This window comes from Rhipicephalus sanguineus, chromosome 11, assembly GCF_013339695.2.
Source record: "Rhipicephalus sanguineus isolate Rsan-2018 chromosome 11, BIME_Rsan_1.4, whole genome shotgun sequence".
In the NCBI taxonomy this organism is placed as follows: domain Eukaryota; kingdom Metazoa; phylum Arthropoda; class Arachnida; order Ixodida; family Ixodidae; genus Rhipicephalus; species Rhipicephalus sanguineus.
Window position 1 is genome coordinate 55,460,381 of NC_051186.1, and position 24,467 is coordinate 55,484,847.

Below are 24,467 nucleotides of genomic sequence, written 5' to 3' on the forward strand. Positions count from 1 at the left end.
AATGATAGTGGCATGTATGGAGCTGGGCATTGTTTACACCACCGCGAGTAACTTTTAAAGTTCGCAATTCGTTATTTTGAAGTGTTGTTGAGATACAAGTGCAATAAAATTCGATACGTTATTCTGAAACATTCGGTCTTCTGAAATTCGTAGCTGTGAAATATTTTTACATTAAACCAATGGACACTTACAGAAGGATTTTCGAAATAGTCGTTAATCTGAAAAACCTTTAATCCGAGGTTCACTAGAACGGGATTTGACAAAGCCATTTAATCCAACCGCACATGCCACTGTGCGCAATTAACCGCCACGGTGGTCTAGTGGTTACAGTGCTTCGCTGCTGATCCAAACGTCGTGGGATCGAATTCTGGCGCTGGCGGTTGCATTGCAATGGAGGCAAAATGCTGGAGGCCCGTGTGGTTAGATTTAGGTGCACATTAAAGAACACCAAGTGGTCAAAATTTCCGGAGCCCTACACTATGGCGTCCTCATAATCATATCGTGGTTTTGGGACGTAAAATCCCAACAATTATTATATTACACTGCCCAATTGATGTTTCAAAAATGTCAATAGAGGTTTCTTTGTTTAGAGACGGGCCCTATAAGAACTGCCATATCCACATAATAGAGCAGGCTTATCATTAGCATATGCGATTGTGTTACAAGTATAAGTACACACCATGCTGATGTGCACCACGCTGATGTGCAAGTTGTGCCATAATACTTTTAACGACCTCATCCAGTCCAGCAATACTTCTTATTCAACTGATACACTGAATTAATGCATAAACAAGCAAATCGATGAATGTACGGATTAGAGACCGATGTGTCCCCATACAGATGTGTCGTAGCTGAAGTGCTAGCAATGGACATAAAGACCAAGCAGGCTTACTTTCGTATGACTGTGCTGGCAGCAAGGACATGGTCTCGTAGAGGCGCAGCCGCACCATGGCGGCGCTGGCTTTCAAATGCTGGCCGTACGACTTGATGGTAGGGCCAAGCCTGAGCAAAGTGACACAGGGGAAATTATTAGGCCTGCAATTACTATATTTTCTCGCGAGTCTCATTTGAGGGGTTACACTGGAATTAAAAACCTCTTAAAATTCTTGATTGATTCTGATGACACTCATTTCGACAAAAGTTATGGTACGTTGAACATTTAAGAAAGAGCCGACAAGCTGGGAATTGGCTCACGAAAGTCCATACTGCAACTTTTGTTGAAATGAGTTTAGGGCACCCATTCTTGTTCCACTGCATACAGTTCTCGTTCTAAGGTATTGTGAATTGCTGATTTAGTTTGTAACTCTGTAGGGGAAAAAAAAACCTTGCTCTTTTCAAAGCACATAAAATGTTTGATATTTGAAAAACTACACACTTTACTCGAAAAATAATCACATATTTGAAATCGGCACACAAATACACATAAACTCGACAAGTGTCATCAAAATCAATCAAGAATTTTTTTTAACAAGTTTTAAACCGCAATGTCCCCTCTTAATTAATCCAGTTTGCAACTAGCAACAGCGTTTCCTAGCGTTCTTAACTGTATAACAAACACTCTTGATTACGAGACATTTTTAAATGTTACACAACTCGGCCTTATGCACATGATGAAAATGTCCCACGTTTAGTGACTTACCCGGATAACATGAGCAATGCTGACTCAACAGGAGACAGTATTCTTCTCACGATGTCGTCAGAAGCCAGCTCCTTGCAATGTCTCAGGAAGCTTGCCATGGCTTGTGGGAAGAAAATGAAAGGACACAAAATAAATGTACTTGACAAAGTGAATCAAGAGAGGAAACTACAAGGGCAGCCCGCTGATATGTTCACACATGTTACGTTTTCTTGGCTCCAATGCCTTGAAATGCCGGTCTCGTATAGTAGCTTCCACCGGATAATAAGTATTAGTCATGCCTTCGTTATGTTTCTGTTCCCTGTTACGTCCAAGAACAGTAACGGCACACCGTCCATGCAACACACTTTATCAGCAGCAAATAGCACACTGACAGCCGCATGTCATTATGGCATGTAGTAAGGTTGAGTTAGCATATGGTTCAGTTAGGTTAGGTTAGGCTAGCATTAACATAAGCAAACCTAGCCTTTAGTGGGTTTTCAATAGCTCATTTCAATATATTAAGTTTAGAAAGTTATGAATAGCTTGTTAGTTGTCTGTTTTAGTTCAAGCAATGTTTCACGCGACAGTATCCTTTTAGCGTCACTAGAGTGTTGCCCCAGGCACTACGAGATATTCAAATTTTTTCTCAGCTAATACATAGTTTTCCTGTTGATTCCCGAGAAGGATATCAACATGATTCTACACTGGAGCGCACATATTCCAAAGGAGAGGTGTGCTTACAACTCAGTGCCCCCGAACGCCCTTCGAGGGTCACCTGCCAGGTGAACGCATCGCCCCGCACTTTCTCGGACTCGAGCTCCTTGGTGGAGCGGGGGAAGCAGTTCTTCCACAGAAGCAGCATCCGTGGCAGCAGACTTCGCACTACGGGTGGGCCTGAACATGAAACAAGAGTAGCAACTTACATCTTATTCGAATATTATAAACTTCCAGAGAAGTGCAGCCAACAGCAATTACACACAGTGACCAATATGCAAAGCCTTACGCAATAAACAAGTTTTCACTTCTGACAACAAGTCTAACAACTTATTTCCAGGCCCATCACATAAAAGGAATACAACACACGAGTAAAGAATTTGCATGGATTAATGCGAGAAAATTATGACAAACTTTGCAGTAAAAGTGGACAGCCAAATTAGTTATCTAGAACAGGTATGCTTGTGCGAATATTCGAGCAGTTCGAATATTCGAACGAATATTACAGTATCCGAATTCCCTTCAAAACGAATTTAAATTATTCTAAATTTCGAAGTATTCGAAATTTACGAATAGACATATGGGTGTGTCCAGATAAGATCGAACACGAGGTCCCGGTCACCATTCCCGATTGTGATGAAATTTACTGTAGGCCTAGGCATTACACCCAGAACAATGGTTTCGCAGTTAGTTTTGCGAAAAAAAATTTTGTTCGCCTGAAAAAAAATATACAAATTTTGGCCGCAAAAAACGCTTTTCCGCCAATTTCGCGATTTCTGAATTTTGAGTGCACCTAGGGAAAAAACCGTGCACTCCTTCGTCACAATATTTATTCCCCTTAAAGAACAAGTGAAATACAATATTATTAGTCTATTATTTCCCTTGCTTGTCGAAGCACTTCTGAAGAAAAAAATCACAAACTTGGCAAATCGCACAAAATACCTGTATTTCAGGAATTTATTACTGCAAGCAAGTTAAAGTGAGGATAATAAAAATCGGTACATATTAAGTTTGATACTTTCGCTCTCGTTTAAAATAATTTTCGTGCTTTTATCGCGCTCCGTTTTACTTGATAATTGGGCTGAAACGTAAGTGATTTACCAAAAACGCCGAACTTTGAATGATTTTCTCAAAAAGGCCATTTTTAATTTTTTTAAAATCCCTCTGATTGAAGTCAAGGACGTCATCTACCAATGCGCAGAAAAAAACGTTGCATTATTCTGGTTGCTAACAAGTTATAGTGCGTCAAATGTGACCATGCCAGCCTAGTGGCCGCGTCGTTTGTTATGGGCTGAAACTCGGATATAAGTTGCTAAAAATACTTGTACGTGACATAATCACAAATCAGCATCTCCACACCAACAAATGCGCAGCCCGGTGTCATGGTTCAGCAAGCTTTGTCTTGGGATCAGCCGCTTGACAAACCCGCAGCAGCGGCCGCTCGACGCTGCGGCCACTCACATTACATGAGTGCCGCTTCGACTGCGGATGAGCTCCGCTTTCGCGTGAAAACTACGCTAAGAGGACGAATGAGATAAGGAATGCATCACTGTGAAAGTTAAAGGCCGTTAAGTGCCAACAAATGTCATAGTATGCAACAAAAGCTCTGCCGGCAATTTCCCAGTGAGCGTCTCCAGTAGTGCGCTCATGTGTTGCTTTCTCTCTTCTGATGGCCTAAAGATAATTAGGTTCATTCTATGAGCGACATATGACACAAAAGAAAGCCAGTGACATCTAAAGAAATCTGTCATACGTGCTTCCGATGGTTGAGCAACTCGAACTGCAGTTGTTAATTCATCTCGTGCCAGAACACTTGTGTCAGCCGACTGTGAAAAGAAGTGTGTCCAAGTCCTTTACTTCATTAAAGAACCACTTTTACAATACTGATAGAATATTCAACGCAAGTCGAGCGTTTATCACGATGTTATGCGGCTTCGGGCATAACAGCAGGGGAAAAAAATACATCCGTGCTGTATTGAAGGCGCTCACTGGGAAATTGCCGGCAGAGCTTTTGTTGCATACTATGACATTTGTTGGCACTTAACGGCCTTTAACTTTCACAGTGATTCATTCCTTATCTCATTCGTCCTCTTAGCGTAGTTGTCACGCGAAAGCGGAGCTCATCCGCAGTCGAAGCGGCACTCATGTAATGTGAGTGGCCGCAGCGTCGAGCGGCCGCTCCTGCGGGTTTGTCAAGCGGCTGATCCCAAGACAAAGCTTGCTGAACCATGACACCGGGCTGCGCATTTGTTGGTGTGGAGATGCTGATTTGTGATTATGTCACGTACAAGTATTTTTAGCAACTTATATCCGAGTTTCAGCCCATAACAAACGACGCGGCCACTAGGCTGGCATGGTCACATTTGACGCACTATAACTTGTTAGCAACCAAAATAATGCAACGTTTTTTTCTGCACATTGGTAGATGACGTCCTTGACTTCAATCAGAGGGATTTTAAAAAAAATTAAAAATGGCCTTTTTGAGAAAATCATTTTCAAAGTTCGGCGTTTTTGGTAAATCACTTACGTTTCAGCCCAATTATCAAGTAAAACAGAGCGCGATAAAAGCACGAAAATTATTTTAAACGAGAGCGAAAGTATCAAACTTAATATGTACCGATTTTTATTATCCTCACTTTAACTTGCTGGCAGTAATAAATTCCTGAAATACAGGTATTTTGTGCGATTTGCCAAGTTTGTGATTTTTTTCTTCAAAAGTGCTTCGACAAGCAAGGGAAATAATAGACTAATAATATTGTATTTCACTTGTTCTTTAAGGGGACTAAATATTGTGACGAAGGAGTGCACGGTTTTTTTCCTAGGTGCGCTCAAAATTCAGAAATCGCGAAATTGGCGGAAAAGCGTTTTTTGCGGCCAAAATTTGTATATTTTTTTTCAGGCGAACAAAATTTTTTTTCGCAAAACTAACTGCGAAACCATTGTTCTGGGTGTAATGCCTAGGCCTACAGTAAATTTCATCACAATCGGGAATGGTGACCGGGACCTCGTGTTCGATCTTATCTGGACACACCCATATATAAAATGCATGTAACCCCCTGTAAAGGTGGTTTCACTGCTGTGCAGGAGTGCTATGCCGTGAATACATCTTTCTAGAGAAAATCCGCACTGCCGCGACACTTTAAGGCCAAATGATCAAAGTACCCTCACATCGATTCATCATTTTTTAAAGTTTAAAAGCTCGTTATACTAAAAGCTCATGGCGTCCACTTCCCTCTGAAACCAAAAAGAATGAAGTTCGCACATGCCTTGTTTCAATTTTAAAATATATTGTGCAGGTTAGTTGGGTCATGACAAATATGCTCATTTTTCTTTGTAATATGTGATACATACTATACGCTTTGAACCTAAAAATTACTATTTGCAGAAGCCTAAGAACGAGCAATAACTGTGACACGAAGTTACTACTTTAAACTGATGACCTTTGAACATCTTAAACTGATGACCTTGAAAATTCCGAGGCGCTGTCAGAACTTCTGAGCTCTGCCTCTTCTGCAGAGGAAATATGACGGTCACAGAGACAATGTATGAATTAAAACAAATAGTTTGACACTAACTATTTCAGTGACAGTTTTTACATCTCCAAAAGCAAATAGCACACATTAAACAAAGCAGGAAAAGGAATTTTGTTGTAATATTCTTACTTCAATTAGTTTCGCTTTGTTACATGCAGTTGCTATCACTGAAGTTGCAAGCTCATCCGTGGGTCAGAAAATAGTGGTTACTAAGCTGAAGGCTGTTGCAGCTATCCGAACACGCATAAGATAAGCAATTAGTTCGAGCTCCTTCAACATATTTCCATATGGCAGAGCTGTAATAACTAATGACAAAGCCATGCTTCCATACAATCACATCACATGTGGACTTTTAACCACTGCTGAAAGCAATGCTCACTAAAATCTACGAGCTGAGGACCATTAGCTCAACTGCATAAGCTCTACTGGTGAAGTCAACACAACCTGTGAATTTCGAATGGCTATCAACTTCAACGGTTGCTAAAAGTTGGTTATGACACGGATGAGAGGAAATGCACGTCGAGTCCTAAAAGTTGGCTGTTTACCCAGTGTCATGACGGCGCCCATCATCAGCCAGCCAGCTTGCGTTCGCTGCAGAGATAGTCGGCTGTTCTGCGAAGCACTTCGCAGTAGGTCTTCAGCCAAGTTGAAGATCATCTGGACATACGTCACAAAAAATATGACAATGCGCAATACGTACTCATTTCAACCTTTGTCTATGTTAGAGGCACAGATACTTATGATATAGCGTTTCACTGTTAGTTCTTGCTAAAACCAACGATTAAAAAAAAAAAAAAGAGATTACCTTTCCCTTGTTGTGGGGCAGACCCAATGGCGTGTGACGCGCTGCACCCAGAAGAGCGGCAAGTGCAGCCGAATAGCCGGCGATGGCGTCTGGCGAGGACTTCAGCGACTCCAGTTGGTCGAGGCAGCGGTCGAGCAGGGGTGTCAGCTGAGCGGGCACGGCCGTCGCGATGCACCGGAGGCACCACGCTGCTGCCAGGCGTGCAGCTGGGCTCGTGTGGATGAGCACTGACACCACAGTCTCCACCAGGCCTGCAATGGAGCCGTCCATGTGTCATGACACTCGTGAAGAATGCAGAATTCTTTTAGCCATGGAAAATCAATCAATCAATCAATCAATCAATCAATCAATCAATTTCTTTATTAAGGTGAAAGCCTAAGATGCCTCATAGAACACGAAAATTGACCGTCAGAGTCGGCGTCCACACGAGTGATGCAAAAAATCATCATCATGTGATGACATCACCGTATGATGTCATCATGACGTCACTATGACATCACATGACATCGTCGCTTGGTTAGAGGCGGTCCGATCACAGAGGCAGTGCAAAACCAGTTGAAGTGCAGAAAGCTTGCAAATGAGTTCGATCTGGAGGCAGTGGAAAACCACGTTATGTGCAAGAACATCTCGGAGGCGAGTGGCGGAGGATCGATACATCGCCTGAAAACAAAAAGAAGAAGATGGCTTTCGCCTTTGAGTTGTTTTAGGTGAATGCATAAGGGACCCAAGCGAGTTTTTTTTTTTTTTTACAGCAACCTTACAGTAAATATACATTATGGAGAGGACGCAGCATTCGCCAAGGTCATCCATTCTTTGGCAAACATTGTCAACACTAACCAACATTGACCACAATTTAGCCAACACTATACTCCATTTCATACACCAGGTGCAACACTGTGAAAGCTACCCAAGAAGTTCGGTCAGCAAAATGCGAAAGTCAGCGCATCTCGTGCTTGGATTTCGTCGTTGTAAACGTGGCCTCTGCAATTGGCTCCGGCTGTGCGCTGCGGAAACTAATCGCGGAGGCCACGATACGAAAACAAATAGACGTTAAGTGATCCAGAACAACCTATTAATGACCGTATAAATAACGGCGTCTATTCATTTCTAAGGCACAAAGCATCTTCATTTATCATGCAATCTAAAAACAAAAAAAGAAGCAATCACATTACAAGTGGTAAAATCATTGCAGTATTTCTTGGTGCGTACGCACCTACTGCAAGAAGTCTTGTTAGCTTTCATAGCGTAGCACCTGATGTCTGAAATGGAGTATAGCCATCATTAGCCTCTGCTAGCCAGTGCTCGTAGTATGCGAGGAGATGTGGTAGACTAGGACACCATACACTCATGGTAGGTTTGTGTATGCTGAGATATGCTCCCACACATAAAACAAAAGAACACGAGAGTTCTACGGCAGAGGTCTCACCTATGGAAGAGTCTGAGAGCGTTGAGACAGCAGTGGTGCCCAGGGTCTCGACCAGGCAGCCGAGTTCTTGCAGAGCACAGACCAGGATGTGCTGACTCAGCGCTACCTCCTGCTGGCCGTCCTTGCCGCTGTTGCTGTCCAGCACAGCATCTAACGGAGGAGGAGGAGACACAATGCTCTGACCATCCTATCCTATCGAAAGAGATGCCATCCCCAGTAGTGCAACTTCAAGCAACTCTGCAACTCTGCCCTCCCTCACGGTTCGTTAATAACAACTTACATGGTATTACACCTAAACACTGTACAGCAAGCAGAAGGTCACTGTTCTCTGCATTTGTCACTTTGCTATTACTCTAGGTTTGAAAAGAGAACATCCTCAGTGCAACGTTTATGACAACCTCAGGAGGCACATCTGAGCGAAATTTCCTCGTAAACGTGGCTCACGGCTTCTGCAGCACTATTCATACGAAACATGCAGTACCCGGTAGGCAGTGAACACACAGCCTGCTTTTTGCGATTGGCTGCCGAAATAGAAAAAAAAAGGATTGGAGGTGGCCCCGATCCTTGACTAGGCGTCTCTGGTAGTGGCATTCTCACCTCGGCATTCGTGTGCCCTGGTGCGATGGTTAACATTGTGTTTCGTTGCACTGCCGAAGCAGATCTCAGAGGCCACGTACAAAGTTTGTTGTTGAGATTTACTCCACCAGGTGATGCAACGATTCCGGCTGCTCACAAGAAAACCGTCAGCTCCTTCAATGAGCTCCTTCAATTAATCTTCATCAATTATCCTGACAGTTAATTGGCCCTTAGCTTAAGCAAAGTTATGCTCCGATACTATATGTATCCTACTCTTAACTTGCGATGAAAAAATCCGTAAACAGGGGGTGGGTGCTCGAGCCGACGTTTCGACAAGTGGGCTTGTCTTCTTCAAGGCTAGTTCCAGCCTTGAAGGAGACAAGTCCACTTGTCGAAACGTCGGCTTGAGCACCCACCTCCTGTTTGCGGACTTTTTCTTCGCCAGCTTCCACCTTCCCCTTTCTGCCGTTTTTTGGACTACTCTTAAATTGAATTATGAAATCCATCAATTTTGTACCAGTTTTATAGTTTAAAACACATTTTCTGAATATTCGGAAAACTGGAAGCAAGTGCTCAGAAGAGAAACAAGAGTGTCACTCGGTGCTTGTGCCAATAAAAAAAAAAGGCGACTGACTTGAACCAACGACACTCACCCGAGTTGAGGTGCTTGACAATGACTTGCACGAGGTCCTTGCAGGCCGCTGCCTGGGCCTTGTCCCCGAGCATCTTTCCGAGCACTGAGCGAAGCGCAAAGGAGACGCACTTGCGGCTGTACACGGCATCTACGTGAGTCTGCACGGCACGCGGATGGCCCACCAGCTCCAGCAGGTGACTCAGCACGACCGGCAGGTGTCGTTCCAGCCACAGGCCGCCCAACCGCTGGAACAGCACCACGTACGCCTGCACCGCAGGTTGGGAGAGCAAGGGTGCATAAGCCACAGGTTGAACAACACCGTTAACCTTTGGCGACACGGCGTCCCCATTTGGACGTGACACTTACTTTTGCCATTTCTGTGCACTATTGGCAAGGAAGAGATAACAAACACTGAGCTAACGGTAAATTAAGCATTCCTGCTGCCTGAAGTTCTCTTATATCACTTCTGGTGGAAATATTTTGCTACACATGATCACCTTGGCAAAGGCAGTACCGTGTTTAATGAGACATTGGACGTGCAGTGTTACAGCAGAAATTTCATATTTTTTAAATCTTATTAGGAATGCTCGCTGCCAGCAGATAACTATCGCGTGTAATATGAGTGGGTCACTGAATTCGGTTTATGAAGAAATGTAGCATGACTGATTTTACAATAATTAGATAATTATTTGCATTGTAATTACAAGTAATTGCTATAAAATGTACTATAATTTATTCTAACACTTCCACTTGCATTAAATTCGGTCTCCACAACCTTGATATCAAATTACGTAAATGTCACGCATTTATAGACAGTCAATCATAATGCATGTGAGTACAGACAGGATGAAAGAAGGAAGGAAGGCACAAGACAAATGAAAAATTTAAACTAATGTTTATTTGCAGCTGACCTTATGTCTATCCAGCATGGCTCTTGCACCTCCTAAATTTGCGCTTCCACAAGACGCACCTATGTGATGGCAGTAGCCAGATGGTGGTAGCTGTGCACTTATAACGAGATCGAACTGATTGTTAAAGGAAGACGACTCACTTGTCCTGCAATTACTTCACTTCACTGTTAAACTCTGTGTGCACTCGTAATACCCACTGCATAATTTTGCATCCTCTTGTAGCAAGAATGTAGCAGAGCGCAAGAAGTGGAAGACACTTTCTTAGCTATCCATGGCCATCACTGCCACTCTTGTTTCACAAGTTCAAACTTAAAATTAAAAAAAAATCCATATGTCTTACGTGAGCAGTACGTAGACAGCAGATATGTTAGGCGCGCTGATATCCACCCAAGGCTTGAAGCCAGATGCAACAACAAAGGTAATTAGGACACTGAACACTCACATGAGTGACTCCAACTCGTATCTCGCGGCTCACAGACGATCCGCCCTTGATCATCTCGCCAGCGCTGCCTTTGAGAAAACCGATGCCACCACGAAGGAAACCGGACGCCAGCAAGTTCAGCACCTCCTCCAAACTGGCCAGTCTGTTCTTTCCAACTACAAAGGTTAGAAAACGACCACAAACAGTTAGGTGAAGACTGAATGCACCGCGATCGCATTAACCATGTAATGTGCAATGGATAAACGTGGTCTATGTGAATGCAAAAACATGAAAGGTTCTCCACATCGCCGTCCTCTCTTCGTCCCGTTAAACTGTAACCGTGAGCTAACAGCTCAAACTGACACTTTGCTGTTAAAGAAACCCCTGAATAAGCTTGCGCACATTTGGTGATTAAGTGCAGTGTACAAGCACCTAGCCATGATAACATGTGACTACCACAGCAGCACGACGCTTTGGGAAAGTATCAATGGAAATGGTCACCTTAAACTGCAGTTCAGTGATACCATTATGGAGTCGGGTGTTTACTAGAAAGACTCTTTGTGATTGATCACAACTGCGTGAGGTGTAGCACGTTACACGATGTTATTTAGTACTAAAAGCTGAATAGCCAAAAACCATAAAGAAAAAAGTGTTGTTAAAGGGGTCATGAAGCACCCCTTGGGCTTGTTGAAAAAGCACATCCTGCGGAAAGCTGACACGGCTATGAACTGCTCTGCCAAATATTAGTCGTGCGTGCCGCGTAATGGCCACAAGCGGAGTGCGAAGTTGCCGTTTCCCCAGGCACCCTCTTTTCAAACAGAGGCCGGTTCTCACTCTCGTCGGTGGGCGGGGCGTCTGTCCGTTTACGTCGCGGATCTGTCCGTTTACGTCGCAAGAGACATAGCATGCTTATTGGCCGATAGCCGACGTAAATCGAGAGCGGCGTTCGGATCAGATGCGCTTCTTGCCGCGGGGTGCCGCCGCTTGCCGGCGCCGCACTCCTCAGTACACGGTAGCCGCACTCGCGCAAGCGAATCACAGCGGAAAAGCGATCGCGTTTCATGACGTGCGCTGACGTAACTTCTTTCCCCCATGCCATCCATCCCTGTCTAGCTTCCAGTGCGCTCGTCGGCACGAGAAAAGAGAGAAAGCGCTGGGAGTGTGCGCCAAACCCCCGTAACTCCGCTGATTCTTGACGGATTCGAGAAATTTTTGCGGCAATCGATTCGGGAGGCAGTACACTCCAATACTGAGGTCATTAGATCATTACTTGGAAAAGTGGTTAATGACCCCTTTAAGAGATAGGGCTTTGACACATTCTCACATCACCATAAAGAAAAATTAGCAGCAGAAGCAGGGTGAGGATAAATGTTCATAAAAGAAGGACGCATGCTTCTAACTTGCCTGCCACTGTATCTTCATGAAAAATTATTATTGCAGCTATTTGAAAGCAAAAGTTTCTGAGCGGACGTGACGTAACACTTGATCAAAGCACACTGACATGAAAGTATTGATACAGACTGACTGTGTTGTATAGTCGGGCGATATTAGGAATTCGGATTTGTTAACTCACCCTGTGCCTGAGAGGCCTGCTGAGTGATGGCCACCACAGTTCCCAGAAGCCTCGCTACGGTGCAGCGGACCTCGTAGTTGGAGCCTTCGAAGGCCCGGAAACAGATGGAGGCCACTGTCTCCAGATCACTTGTGTAGAGGAAAGGGGCGTGCCACACCATCTCCAGTAAGCACTGCATTTCAGGACACAAAGCCATCTTGCATAACCTGGATCTATGCTGCATCAGGTACGCAAAAGCAAGGCAGCCAAGTCATGTTTGAAACACTGCAGCAAGTTATCCAATGGCCTCAGGTTCACAGCAGTCAAGGCAGTTGCGCATCTCGGTGATGAATAACCACAAACCTACAAGAAACCTAACCAAACAAACACTTTTCTCAGTGGCCCTTGCCCTGTGACACCAGTATTAATTCTAAACATGCAGCAGGTTGTTTTATTACATGCCACATGATCCGGCTATGCCCCTGATGATATTTGACTGGTACATTTTTCATATATGAGACATCAAAATGGTCAACAGTAACTGAACAAGGTATGTCACTGGAACCAGCATTTTGACAAGTGAACCTGTGCTCATCAGGATTACAACTACTTTTCTTGACTGAGTTCGTGTAAGCCACTGTCAATAATGGGTGAGAATTAAGCTGTTGCACAAAAGATGCACAAGCATGCTGAGGTGTTCCCAATTCTATGGTCTAAGAAACAGGAAAAAGAAAACAGACAGTTATCAGTTCAATGCATCTCCCTCTTAATCTAAAAAAAAACCCATGTAGTCAGCTTATGTCTGCTCTCTAGTTTCTGATGCGTTCCCGACCTTTACGGACATTAGTGCCACATTCCCGTCTGGGTAGTGAGTTTCGCAAACACACGGACGTGGCAGCTACGGCACAGACCTTGGCAGCAGCGCAGCGCACGGCCAGGACCCGGTCAGTCATGCAGTGGCGCACCGCCTTGAAGATGTCCTTGTGCACGGGACTGGCTGCTGCACCCATCCCGGCCACCATTTTCTCCATGGTGTGCATAGTCTCGCAGCGGGACTGTGACTGCACAACAGAGGGGATACTATTGAGCACTACAAAGTGCAATGAGGCCCAAAGCAACTGGCCATGTCCGGAATTTCATTAGCATGGCACGCACTTTCCTCTAAGAGGTGACGGAGCCAACGGCATCACTAGACGATGCACAGGAGCAAAAATACAATAGTAATAAGCAACAGACTGCAGTGCACATAAGGAGAGAAACTGTCACCATCTATACTTGGTTATAACCTAATAAAAAATGTAGGCTCCACTCATAGAGCCACAGCGCGTCTGCCCTTCACCTGTGAAAGACAGCCATCCTTGCTGGTTTACACTTGAACCGTAAGTAATTTTCCTTGGCTAATGTAAATACTATGCACATCAAGACAAAGGTCCGTTGTTACTACCTAAAACATTATATTTGGCTGAGCAGCAATGTCCAAATCCCTGGCGAAATTTACCAGGACATTCGAGTTTCTGACCTAGAACCATCGACACAAAAGCGCGTCTGTGTGGGTATGTCAGCTATCTAAAACATTCTAGAAGTGTTTAACGTCACAATAAGCGCTATTGGATGGAGCATTTATGCATGTTCTCTGTGTAAGGGACAGTGATGGCCATGGAAGGAGCTGACATTTTTTCTTAGGTGTAACCGACTGTAGTGATGAGACATTGTTGAAAAGTAGGGGTGTGTGAATATTCAAAATTTCGAATATTTTTCGAATAGGGTTTGCTATTCGATTCGATTCGCCCTGGAATTTTACTATTCAAACTTCCCAAAAACAAATACAGTCAACATCCAATTGAAAGTGACCCCTTCAGATTTTTAATATGCTTCACCTCATTACACTCTTGTATTGCGGCAAAGCTGCCTTTAAAGTTCCGTTATGGTCGAACTTTGCCAAGAGACAGTCAACGTCCAATTGGAAGTGGTCCCTAGATTTTCAATATGCTTCACCTCATCACACCCTGGTATTGCGGCAAAGCTGCCTTTCAAGCTCCGTTACGGTCGAACTGTCAAGACACAGTCAACGTCCGATTGGAAATGGTCCCTAGATTTTTCAATATGCTTCACCTCATCACAACCCGGTATTGCGGCAAAGCTGCCTTTCACGCTCTGCTACGGTCGCGCATGTATTAACTAAAAAAAATGCTGGTTCCAACGTGGAGATGAAAGATGTGGCAGAGGTGGGGGCACAATTAATGATGCTTTGGACCTGAAATTTGGGCAGGAAGTCCGCAAAATCGGAAGCCGAAGCTTTTTAGAATCCAAAATTTCAGATGTTCTTATATATCGACGTCTATGAGGCAGATTTGGAACTCCGGACTCGAAGGGAGCACACCCTTGTCTGCCACATCAGTTGGGCTTCCACAGAAGTTGAAAGAGGAGGAGAGGCTGAGGAAATGGCATCTTTGCCTATCACGTGTAAAGTGTTGTCGGCAACACTTTGGTTGCACCAAATCATGTATATAAATACAATTCAACCTCTACACTGCCTTATTCTTGATAAGACAACTATGAAACACCACCCCGCCAGTGCTTCATCAACCTAGCGAAAAGAAACACTTTCATGTTGCTATCTCATAAGAATCTCTCCAACTTTTTTTTTCTGCAATTTCGCTTCGAAGTATTTGAAAAATATTCTAGAAGTATTCGAGAAATATTCGAGAAACATTCTTTTCGATTCGCACTCACACTTCAATATTCGAATTCGCTTCATACCCAAAATTTTGCTATTCGCACAGCTCTATTGAAAAGTGAATGCCGTTGCAGCCAGCGCATTCTTTATTCAGAGACATTCCCTGTCGATGTCCCCTCCAGCGGCATCCCCTGTTCAACAATTGTTCACCATTTCAAGCCTTCACCTTCCTCCCAACGTCTCTCTTGTTTTCGTCCTCATCTAAACACACAAGATATCAAAGTTCATGTTTAGATGAAGAAAGAACCTTTAGCATTAGCATCAACAACATATCATCCCTACTGCTACTTCCATGCACAAACCACACCAACAATATCTTGTATCTGCTACATTCCAGCGTCTCATATGGTCAGAAGCAAAGAAACAAAGAGTTGAACAAGTCCCACAACTGTTCTTAACTTTTGTAAAGTAAAGTCAACAATCGAAGGAGAAACATTTCTTTAGAGGCACTAAAAATAGAAATGGCAATCCTACCTCAGCGTTTCTAAGCGACTTGAGGAGAATGTGGACCGTGTCTTCATAGCTGCGTCCCATCATTCGACCCAACTTCTCATACATGGTACCCGTGCTTGTAATGGCAGCCCTTGAAGATAGCAATGTTATTGCGAACATTAGGCAAACCTTTTGGTTAGGCACTCGACACAGCGTGAACTGTGAACCACACATGCACTTCAGGCAACACACATCTCATATACCTTTCTCATGGCAACCATCGCAACATACACGTGCTGTCTGCATAGGTGTTATTTGAAAGCTGCTAACCAGAAAACGAACCACTACCAGCTGTGGAGCCTTGCCAAGATTGCTTCAGTTATGTCTACTACTTGCTCATACTGAATGTAGCCAATGGAAAATACTGTAGCACGAAGAAAGCAGGCACACGAGTGCAGAGTTGGTGTATTTTCAAATAAATATAGCTGGTGCCCAAGCGGCGGTAAGAGGCATCATCTTCCTCTAATCTGAGCCAGCTTCTTCATTCTTTTCACTGCCACATCACCCTCCCGGCAGGTTTAGCTCCGTCCCGGTGCAAATCGTGGCGCATCACTTAACGTGGGTATATAAAAATTGAGTCTGGCGGCGTGAACAATATCGCTGGTGACGTGAGGTAGCAAAGACACGTCGGCTGGTGCGATCTCCCCCGTCATGTCAGACAGTTGGCGCAAGATCTCGTACGGACCAGAGTAACGAGAAAGGAGTTTTTTCGCTAATCTGAGCCAGCTTCCTCGTTCTTTTCACCGCCACAATATGATCACAGTTGGCCTTTAAAGGAGTCCTGAACCACTTTTGGAAGCGAAAAGTAAACATAGAATGACCTCAGTATCGGAGTTTATTGCTTCGTGAATCGATCACCACAAGAAGTTCTTGAATCCATCAAGAACAAGCGGAATTACAGGGATTTGTTGTGCACTTTAAGTGCTTTCTCTCTTCTCTTGTAGTGATGAGCACGTTTGAAGCCACACAGGGAGGAATAGCACGGAGAAAAGAAGTTACGTCAATGCGCGTCATGACCTTGAGCCTGCATAATGAAACATGATGGCTCTCTCCCATTGTGATTCCTGTGCACGAGTGTGGCTCACTGTGCAATGCTCGCAGACGATGAAGTGCGGCACCGGCATGTGGCGGCCCCTCTCTGCGAGAAGGGCATCTGATCCAAACGACGCTCTTGATTTATGCTGGCTACTGGCCAATCAGGCACGTAGGCAAGGGGGGGGGGGCCCGGGGGGCCCGGGCCCCCCCCGAAATTCGTCCAGCTTTTTATATTCCCGGGCAACTTTTTTTTCTTTTTACCATGAAAAGACTTTCTTTCGAATAATTAGGCCTTGCCCCCCCCCCCCCCCCCCCGAAAAAAAATTCTGGCTACGTGCCTGTGGCCAATAGCATGCTATCTGATGTTCAACGTCAAACAGCAGGCACTGGCAGCTCCAAAGAGAGTGAGCACAGGCCTCTGTATGAAAAGAGGGCACCTGAGAAAATGGCAACTTTGTGCTCTGGTTCTGAACGCTCCTTGTCGCTCATGACTGCAAGACTTGGCGGCTGAGCTGTTCATAGCAATGTCTTCTGTATGCAGGATGTGTTTTCTCACTAAGCCCGAGGGGTGATTCATGACCTCTTTAACAAACAGCTGATCTGAAAGCTTGGCCAATCCACTCCACCCATCACACAGAGCGCGGGCTCAGGAAAGAAAATAGCTGAAACACTCACAGGCGAGCGGGCAAATAGCTGGGTGAATCGTCTCGATTGCGCAGGATGTCGTTGCACTGGTTGACGGCATCAAACAGCAAGAAGGTGTCTCCAACGCTGAAAAGGGTTGCCAGGCATCGACCCAGCATGCGACGTGTTGGGGGACCGGGCGAACCCTCACGCATCTGCCGCACAAGTTGCTCGACCAGCTGCTTCTGGCACTGCTTGATGTCCGACTAGATGAAAAAGCAGTACATGTAAAATGTTTATTTTTCTTTCTTGAAACGTGTACAATAAACAGTGATAATAATCCAGTGTGGCTTTAGATGCACCATGATCGTATGCTTGCATGATTGATTGTTCATGGTGCATCTAAATTAGAATTCAGTTTGGATTCCCCATGAATGCGTACAACATATATTGAGGGTCAAGGCAAAAAGAAGAGAGAATACAATGGAGAGAAGAAAGGGATAGAAGAAAGGAATAGCTAACAATGCGCCAAAACAGGTAAACAACGCAAATACAAGTTGCAAATACAAAAGCATTTATAATATAGCTGCGATCGTCAAGTGAACATGAAACTGCCTGCATCTCAGATGTAGTGTCTTAGAACACAAACCATGACAGAATTTGGTTGTTAATGATACTGCATAGCAAAAAGTTATGGCTCTTGCAACAATTCCCATAATGGCAAGTGGCACAAAATTAAAACACTATGAAACACGGAAGGTGCCATCAGGGCTGGCAGAGAACACCAAGGTCGTACCTTTTGCGCAGCCACAAGCACTTTGTCCAGGAAACGCAGCCATTCAAAAACAAAGACTGGACGCTTGACTTCGGGTAGTTGTGCCAGGACCTCCTCATTGAGGGTGAGGCTGTGGGACAGTTCCATCATCTTGAGTTCTGCAGACGAAAGGAACAGCAGTTATCAAAAGAATGAGTGCGATAGTAGTGAGACACTATGGGTGTCGATCACTTAGGGCTTTGTTACATCCTTTTGACAGTAATGCCACTGCATCTTAATGTATGGTATGATGTCTTGTTGCTCAATATTGGTGGCATGCTAATATTGTTACGTGGAAGTCATACCGTGCCAATTTGTGACACTGAAAATGTTTACAACCATAGATAAAATACCAGAAAGGTGGAGAGGAAACGGCAAGCTCTTTTTTTAAAGCTTGCCCCGCATTAGTTGTATGTTCCATCGCTATCCTTAGTGTCTCTCCAAAGGACATCGTTGTACAGTTTCCACGATACTTATTCAGAACATGCCTTAAACACCATTTTGCTACATTGAAAAGCATTCAATGTTTGCGCCTTACAATCTGTGTTCGTCTGAAGCCGTTAAAGATGTATGCTCCTTGTTCAAGTTATGTCTTATGACAGCAGCCCCAAACTTGGTGCTACGGAACAAATATTTCTAGTCAGTTAACAACCGAACACTTAACCTACAGACTAAACTTGTTAAGGTGGCGACTAGCATGGCCCTTATAAGAAGGCTGCACAGTTTAGTTTCACTGCTGCAGTTTCGGATAGCGATATATTGGCACATGTGAGTTAATTCAGAAAACGTCCACACAGCTTAAAATGACGGTGCCGATGATATGCTCTAGTTTATTTGCCGTAAAAATCGGCACAGCGTTAGCTGAAAGCAGGGAAGCTAGCGTTTTAACGACAACGAATAATCTATCCGCACGATGCATACACAAGCGAACAGACGAGCACACTGATGCATATTCGGCCACGATTGTAAAATTTCGTTTTATTTTGTTCCTATCATTTTTCAGTGACTGACGACAACGACACACAATGGGCGAGTTGGCGACGACTCATCTGAAAAGAACATCTGTCAAATCTCTACACCGCTTGCTCCTACGAGTTCTCCTTTGAGCTCTTACGAGTTCAATTACGCGTAAACAGGCAGCGACAGAGCAGTCTCAGAAGACTAACCTTCTTCAAATCACTCGAGAAATCACGTCTTGCTTGATGCAGACCCTACGTTTTGATAGCACGTCAGGACTATGAGGCTAAACGAAATACACAGCGGACTACCGGCATAGGTAGCCTAACGTAACCTGGGGTAACATCGCGTCGAATTATCCCAACCATCGCCAACAGGCAGATACCTCGTGCTTATCACGATCGTAGCGTTTAAAGCACGCAACTACGGCCGCACAGATGACGCCTTCTTACGCCTTAACTAGAATCATGTGGGCGTCCTCGCATCTCTTGGAGGCAGGGAGTCGCTCTTCCAAAGCGAAACGATTAACTTCTCTCACTAAGTCCCAAGAGCATTCAAGACCATTATAGCTCAGAGAGGTCAGAAAGGGTCGAGATAAGGGCGCTAGCGGACCCTCGGCAACCATTTAACGAGCGTTTTCGAGATAGTCTTTGTTTTATTAATGTGGCACATTCAGCAGACGACTACCATCTGTGATGCGGAACTTGGACGTCAACGAACTAAACTGTTGCGCGTAAAACAGGCAAGCGTTGCTAGCTTTCCGTTTAAGATCGCGAAGCGAAGGCAATGTCATGCGAGACTGATGAAGGTAGACGAGACATACCTTTTTATGGCGGCAGTAAAATTAAAATCGCAATAATCCGACGGATACAGCAAGCTAGCAACTTAGGGAGTCCATTTTTGTGCTTGGGCCGGTACACGGCTTCCCGTCGCAAAAAAGATTGAAACCTGTAATAGCGGCGCTAGTGGTCAGTTATACATAAAAAAACAGAGTACCTTAATATTTCAAAAACAGAAAGACAAACATTTTATTTATTTAATGGTAACTTTACATATATTGTGCCTGACAATAGTTTGTTCGGAGCGCTTTGAATATGCCGTTAGTTTTGCTATCTGCCAGTTTCAGTTACGGTTATGGTTTCGGTCCTTGGACGCATCAATGAAATGAGAGCCATATATTAGGAACCTCGAAAACCCCAGAAATATGCCGTTAGTTTCCGAGTCTTATCGACCCTTATCATTCGAGCCTTATCGCCGGTGGCCGCGTTAGTTCTAGAATGAACTCAACTGTTCGCGTTTGTGCGCTAAAGCCTATGAGAAGATTATGAAATAATCTGGAAGGTTCCCAGACATTCGAGCACCGTTTGTGCAAGGCAGTGGTTATACGTACGTGTAACGGACCAGTTTCATAAAAATAGCTAAAGATGCGCACGTGGCAACATTATACATGGCTATGCTATGCTTACCCCTCTCCCCATCCTTCTCACCCTCACATCAGTCCTGCATCCTCATTTCCCTTCCCACCTCTTTCTATACTATACTACACATGGCTGTGCTATGCTAGTATTTTCTTGGCACATACCCGCTTTCTGTGGCGCATACCCACCGAGTTTTTGCGAACGCTATGCACATAAGGCCACCGTGAATGCTACCGACTACAGTTCCGACTCAGCCACCGCGTACCTGCGCATGCCGGTACACTCAGTCAACATCTTTTGTCGACTGATGAAACGATGGAAATGAGAACGACGTCATGCACAGGACCATGATAGCTGCATGTGATACCGTTGCCACCAACGGTTGAGAAAATGCAGACCTCCAAGGCCATTCTTTCGCTTGCGGGAATCATGACACGTCATGGGTTTTGTGCGTTCTTATCATAAATAAAGGCGTATCACGTTTCAATCTTTCCGTTTCTCAAAAAGTATGGGTCGACCTATATTCGAATATTTTTTTTAAGTTTCCCGTAGAGGACAATACATAAGGGTCGACCTAAATTCGTGCTCGACTTATATTCGAGCAAGTGCGGTATTCCCATTTCAGCGCTAAGTTAATTACACCTTGGCTTTTTTTCCCTCATTGATGGAGTGAGCGGCACATAATGTTTCAAGTTTCTTTTTTATTGTACTAATCAGTGTCATGTTTTGTGTGTGTGTGTGTGTGTGTGTGTGTGTGTGTGTGTGTGTGTGTGTGTGTGTGTGTGTGTGTGTGTGTGTGTGTGTGTGTGTGTGTGTGTGTGTGTGTGTGTGTGTGTGTGTGTGTGTGTTACTTGTACTAGCTGTTGTCTATATGTGCCGCATAGGTATATCAAGACAATGCTTAGCTCTGACGGGCCTGCTTTTGATGTTATACTAAGTATAACATGTACTTATTAATATTATTGCTTCATAGATGACGCACGTAAATCTCATTATAACTATGTTGAAGGAGGGAGTCGAATTAAATTCGTTATAAACAATTCGTTCTGAAAGTTTTTCATCCTCACCACTCACATCACTCATAAAATTCGGACGTAACCTGTGAGTGTTGAGCACAGTCGAAGCCCCGCGCGATAAGGAATGCTTTGGAGAAAACAAGTCCGTCATTGTAGTCGCTTGCTGAGACTTTTTATAACGCGGATGACTGCGCTCTTTTGTGCTAGCCTCGGCAAGCAAACCTTTACTGACGCTACCCCTCCCGCTCTTCTGAGTTCAGTGCGCGCCGCGGTGCCTTGGGTAAGATTTGACCCCCGCAGAGCCCGCAGCAGACTCAACCAAAGCGAACCAGCCAATAATAGAGAGACCTATTCTAGGTCACTCTACCAGTAGCAGCGCTTGCCTACCACGTGACTTAGGGTCAGTGGCATGGCATGACATGGCAATAGAATTATTATGGTCCAGAGACACTACGGCCCAAGGGCAAAGCCCACAGGCTAAGTTGGTGGCTCCGCCCACGTAGGCACCGGTAGGCCAAAGGCTTTCCCGATGAGCTCTCCGGACGGCAAAGAGTTGATCTTGGAGGAATTCACTGGTTATACGCCGACTGCCGACTCATGCAAACGCACGCACGAACATGTGTAAAGTGTGCTTGAGCCACCCCCCCCCCCTCGTTCCCTCCCCCTTCAGAAAAAAATTTCAGTACTGGCCAATGAACGCCGCATGCATGGCCAGTGGCATAGCCAGGAACTTTTTTCGGAATGGGGGGGGGGGGGGGGGGGAGGTGCTCAAGGACAATTTATGCATGTTCGTGCGTGCGTTTGTATGTGTGCGTGTATAAATACACACACGCAAAATCGAAAATTTTCGGAGGGGGAATGTTTGAACCCCGCCACCGGCCTCGTGGCTACGCCAGTTTAGGGCCTATCTTTCCCTTTCGAGGTTGTCACGTGAAGCTCCCTCCTACAGACAGATACAACTTTAGAAGTCCACGGCATTTCCTCCTCAAAGGCGGTTGCACACAAGCCTGCACCAATGGGCGCGCATTACGTACTGACGTCATGAACCGGACTGCCTCGGCCGTCTGGGCCGGACTTCTTAAGTTGTGTTTTTACCTTTCTCAACCCTTGCATGCAGGGGCGTAGCCAGAAATTTTTTTCGGGGGGGGGGGGGGGGGGGGTTCAACCATACTTCATGTATGTTCGTGCGTGCGTTTGTATGTGTGCGTGTATATATACGCAAGCAAAATTGAAAAATTTCGGGGGGGGGGGGTTGAACGCCCCCCCCCCCCCTTGGCTACGCCCCTGCTTGCATGTCAACATGCGCACCGAAGAAGCGACGCAGGAAACCAGCCGCACCCAGAGACAGCACGACTGTTATGACCGTGAGAACGTGTAGCAGCGCGAAATCCTGATAGGCTCAGCGCTTATAGCTGACATTGTCCACGTGCTTTATGAAGAAATAAGCGACGAGGAGGCGATAGCGCCTGTAGGAAGGGTCGTGAATGCGAGAAAGAAGTGTTGTAGCTTGGGCCAGTTGGTGATCCATGAACTTAGCTTGTATTAGCGCGGTACAAAAAAAAAGTAGACACGACACGACAGACAGGTAGGTGCTGAGCGCCTTCCTGTCTGTCGTGTCGTGTCTACTTTTTTGTACCACGCAAATACAAGCTAAGTTCGCGGAGAAAGAAACCGCTCTCTCGTCTTCAAACTCGGAGTGGTTTAGGGGCCCTTTAGAAGTTTATGCGACCTACTCGGAGAAGCACTCGCGCGGCATATAAATGTTCCGACGTCACGTCTAACGACTTTTCGACGGGCTAAAGATTTCAGCTTGCTACATGGCTTGCAAAAAGAAATAAGGAGAGTTATACGTATGTTGAACGCTGCATCGTTTTATCACCAGAAATTGAGAAACATTTGCACATTTTTAATCTATTGTGTGTAAGTGTGTTGACACCCCCCCCTCCCCCCCTCCCCCCCCCGCCCCCGTCGGTCGAGTCCGAAAGAAAACAAGCCTCACCATGGGTGCAGAAATGGAAAAGAAGAGATGACGTGCTACTCTGACGGCCTGCCATTGGTCCCCGGTTTTTGGGGGGTAAAGTAGAAAATAAACGGTTCTTTGAATGCAACAGCAGGGGTCCCCGGTCGCCATTATCGCCAAAGAGCAAGCGTATCCCACTGAGTAAAGCTACGGGGCAGAACTGGCGCCTCCTTCACATGATTATGGAGAGGTGGGCGCCCCCCTCCCGCTGCCCCCCTCGTGCGCACGCCTATGTGTGTGCGTGTGTGCAAGGCTCGCCGAAGATTCGAAATGTCTGCACCGTCGATCCACACAGCCGCGCCTGTGTTTCGAGACATTTTATATCGCTTTTTAACCTTTAATTACCACGCATACAGCTGCTCATCAAGAGTTCTCTAGGGTCTGGCGACGCGTCAAGCAAAAATAGAAAAGCAAAAACACAACGACAAAGGCCTCACTATCGGCAGATTTTGGCTTAATTTTCGTAGCACTGGAGGCGCGCGCTATAACAGCTGCGCAGTTTCGCCGACGTATATGACCGAATTTCTCAACGCATTGCCTCGACCGCTCTCGGGATCTCGCGTTTTTGGTCGAATACGTGCATTCTTGGAAGAAATGTAGACGCGACGAGTCGGTGACTTCACAAATTCCCTGAGTGACTGCTTTGTGGCAGAGCGCTTGCGTGATGGCCGAGGAACGGCGCGAAAATGGCTCCGGACACCAGGAACTCTCCCCGAAGCAAAGGTCGAGTGGTCACGCTTACCCAAAGCTATAGCTTGCATTGTTACTTAGACTTCTTTGAGCGATTAATCAATGATGCATTCGATTTTAGAATGCAAGAACTGAAATTCGGGCTTGTTTGTAGGAATTCATACTTGAACAAGTAGGGCAAAAGACAATGACTCAAGAAGGAATATGGCTCGTCTATAGTCTCCCTGTTCTTTCTTGGGTCCTTGTTTTTTGCGCTACTTGTTCAAGTAGGATTTTAGCAAAGCTACTGGTTAGGAACTACGTTGCACCTAGTAGCATAGGTCGGCAAACTCATTTATGAGCCGACTCACACAGACTCAGGTCGAACCACGTGAGTCTGAGTCCGAGTGAATCCGGGTGAGTAACATCTTGGCGAGTTTGAGTTCTCAGTGAGTCCGGTTGAGAAATATTTTAGTGAGTCTGAGTGAGTGAGTC

At 45.2% G+C, this 24,467-nt stretch overlaps 2 protein-coding genes across 9 annotated transcripts in view; one reads left to right on the plus strand and one right to left on the minus strand.

Moving 5' to 3' along the window:
* The window catches only part of LOC119375642 (HEAT repeat-containing protein 5B), a 59,826-nt gene extending 40,034 nt beyond the window's left edge, over positions 1-19,792 (minus strand). Inside the window, exons 1-14 of one of the 2 annotated variants that reach the window (XM_037645864.2) lie at positions 19,673-19,792; positions 17,875-18,011; positions 17,130-17,344; positions 15,402-15,510; positions 13,102-13,251; positions 12,212-12,383; positions 10,660-10,814; positions 9,326-9,572; positions 8,097-8,246; positions 6,671-6,921; positions 6,411-6,522; positions 2,360-2,512; positions 1,640-1,739; positions 893-1,002 (exon numbers count right to left, since the gene is read on the minus strand). In XM_037645864.2, the coding sequence (XP_037501792.1) occupies positions 893-1,002; positions 1,640-1,739; positions 2,360-2,512; positions 6,411-6,522; positions 6,671-6,921; positions 8,097-8,246; positions 9,326-9,572; positions 10,660-10,814; positions 12,212-12,383; positions 13,102-13,251; positions 15,402-15,510; positions 17,130-17,344; positions 17,875-18,003 (2,053 nt within the window). In that variant the 5' untranslated portion in view covers positions 18,004-18,011; positions 19,673-19,792. The remainder of the gene's footprint in view (positions 1-892; positions 1,003-1,639; positions 1,740-2,359; positions 2,513-6,410; positions 6,523-6,670; positions 6,922-8,096; positions 8,247-9,325; positions 9,573-10,659; positions 10,815-12,211; positions 12,384-13,101; positions 13,252-15,401; positions 15,511-17,129; positions 17,345-17,874; positions 18,012-19,672) is intronic. The other variant, XM_049420427.1, reaches the window with a different exon arrangement.
* A 3,987-nt stretch (positions 19,793-23,779) lies between these two features.
* The window catches only part of LOC119374634 (protein-cysteine N-palmitoyltransferase HHAT), a 95,416-nt gene continuing 94,728 nt past the window's right edge, over positions 23,780-24,467 (plus strand). For 4 of the 7 annotated variants that reach the window (XM_049410763.1, XM_049410765.1, XM_037644800.1 and 1 more), the window contains exon 1: positions 23,780-24,026. In XM_049410763.1, the coding sequence (XP_049266720.1) occupies positions 23,968-24,026 (59 nt within the window). In that variant the 5' untranslated portion in view covers positions 23,780-23,967. The remainder of the gene's footprint in view (positions 24,027-24,467) is intronic. The other 3 variants (XM_049410761.1, XM_049410764.1, XM_049410762.1) reach the window with 1 other exon arrangement.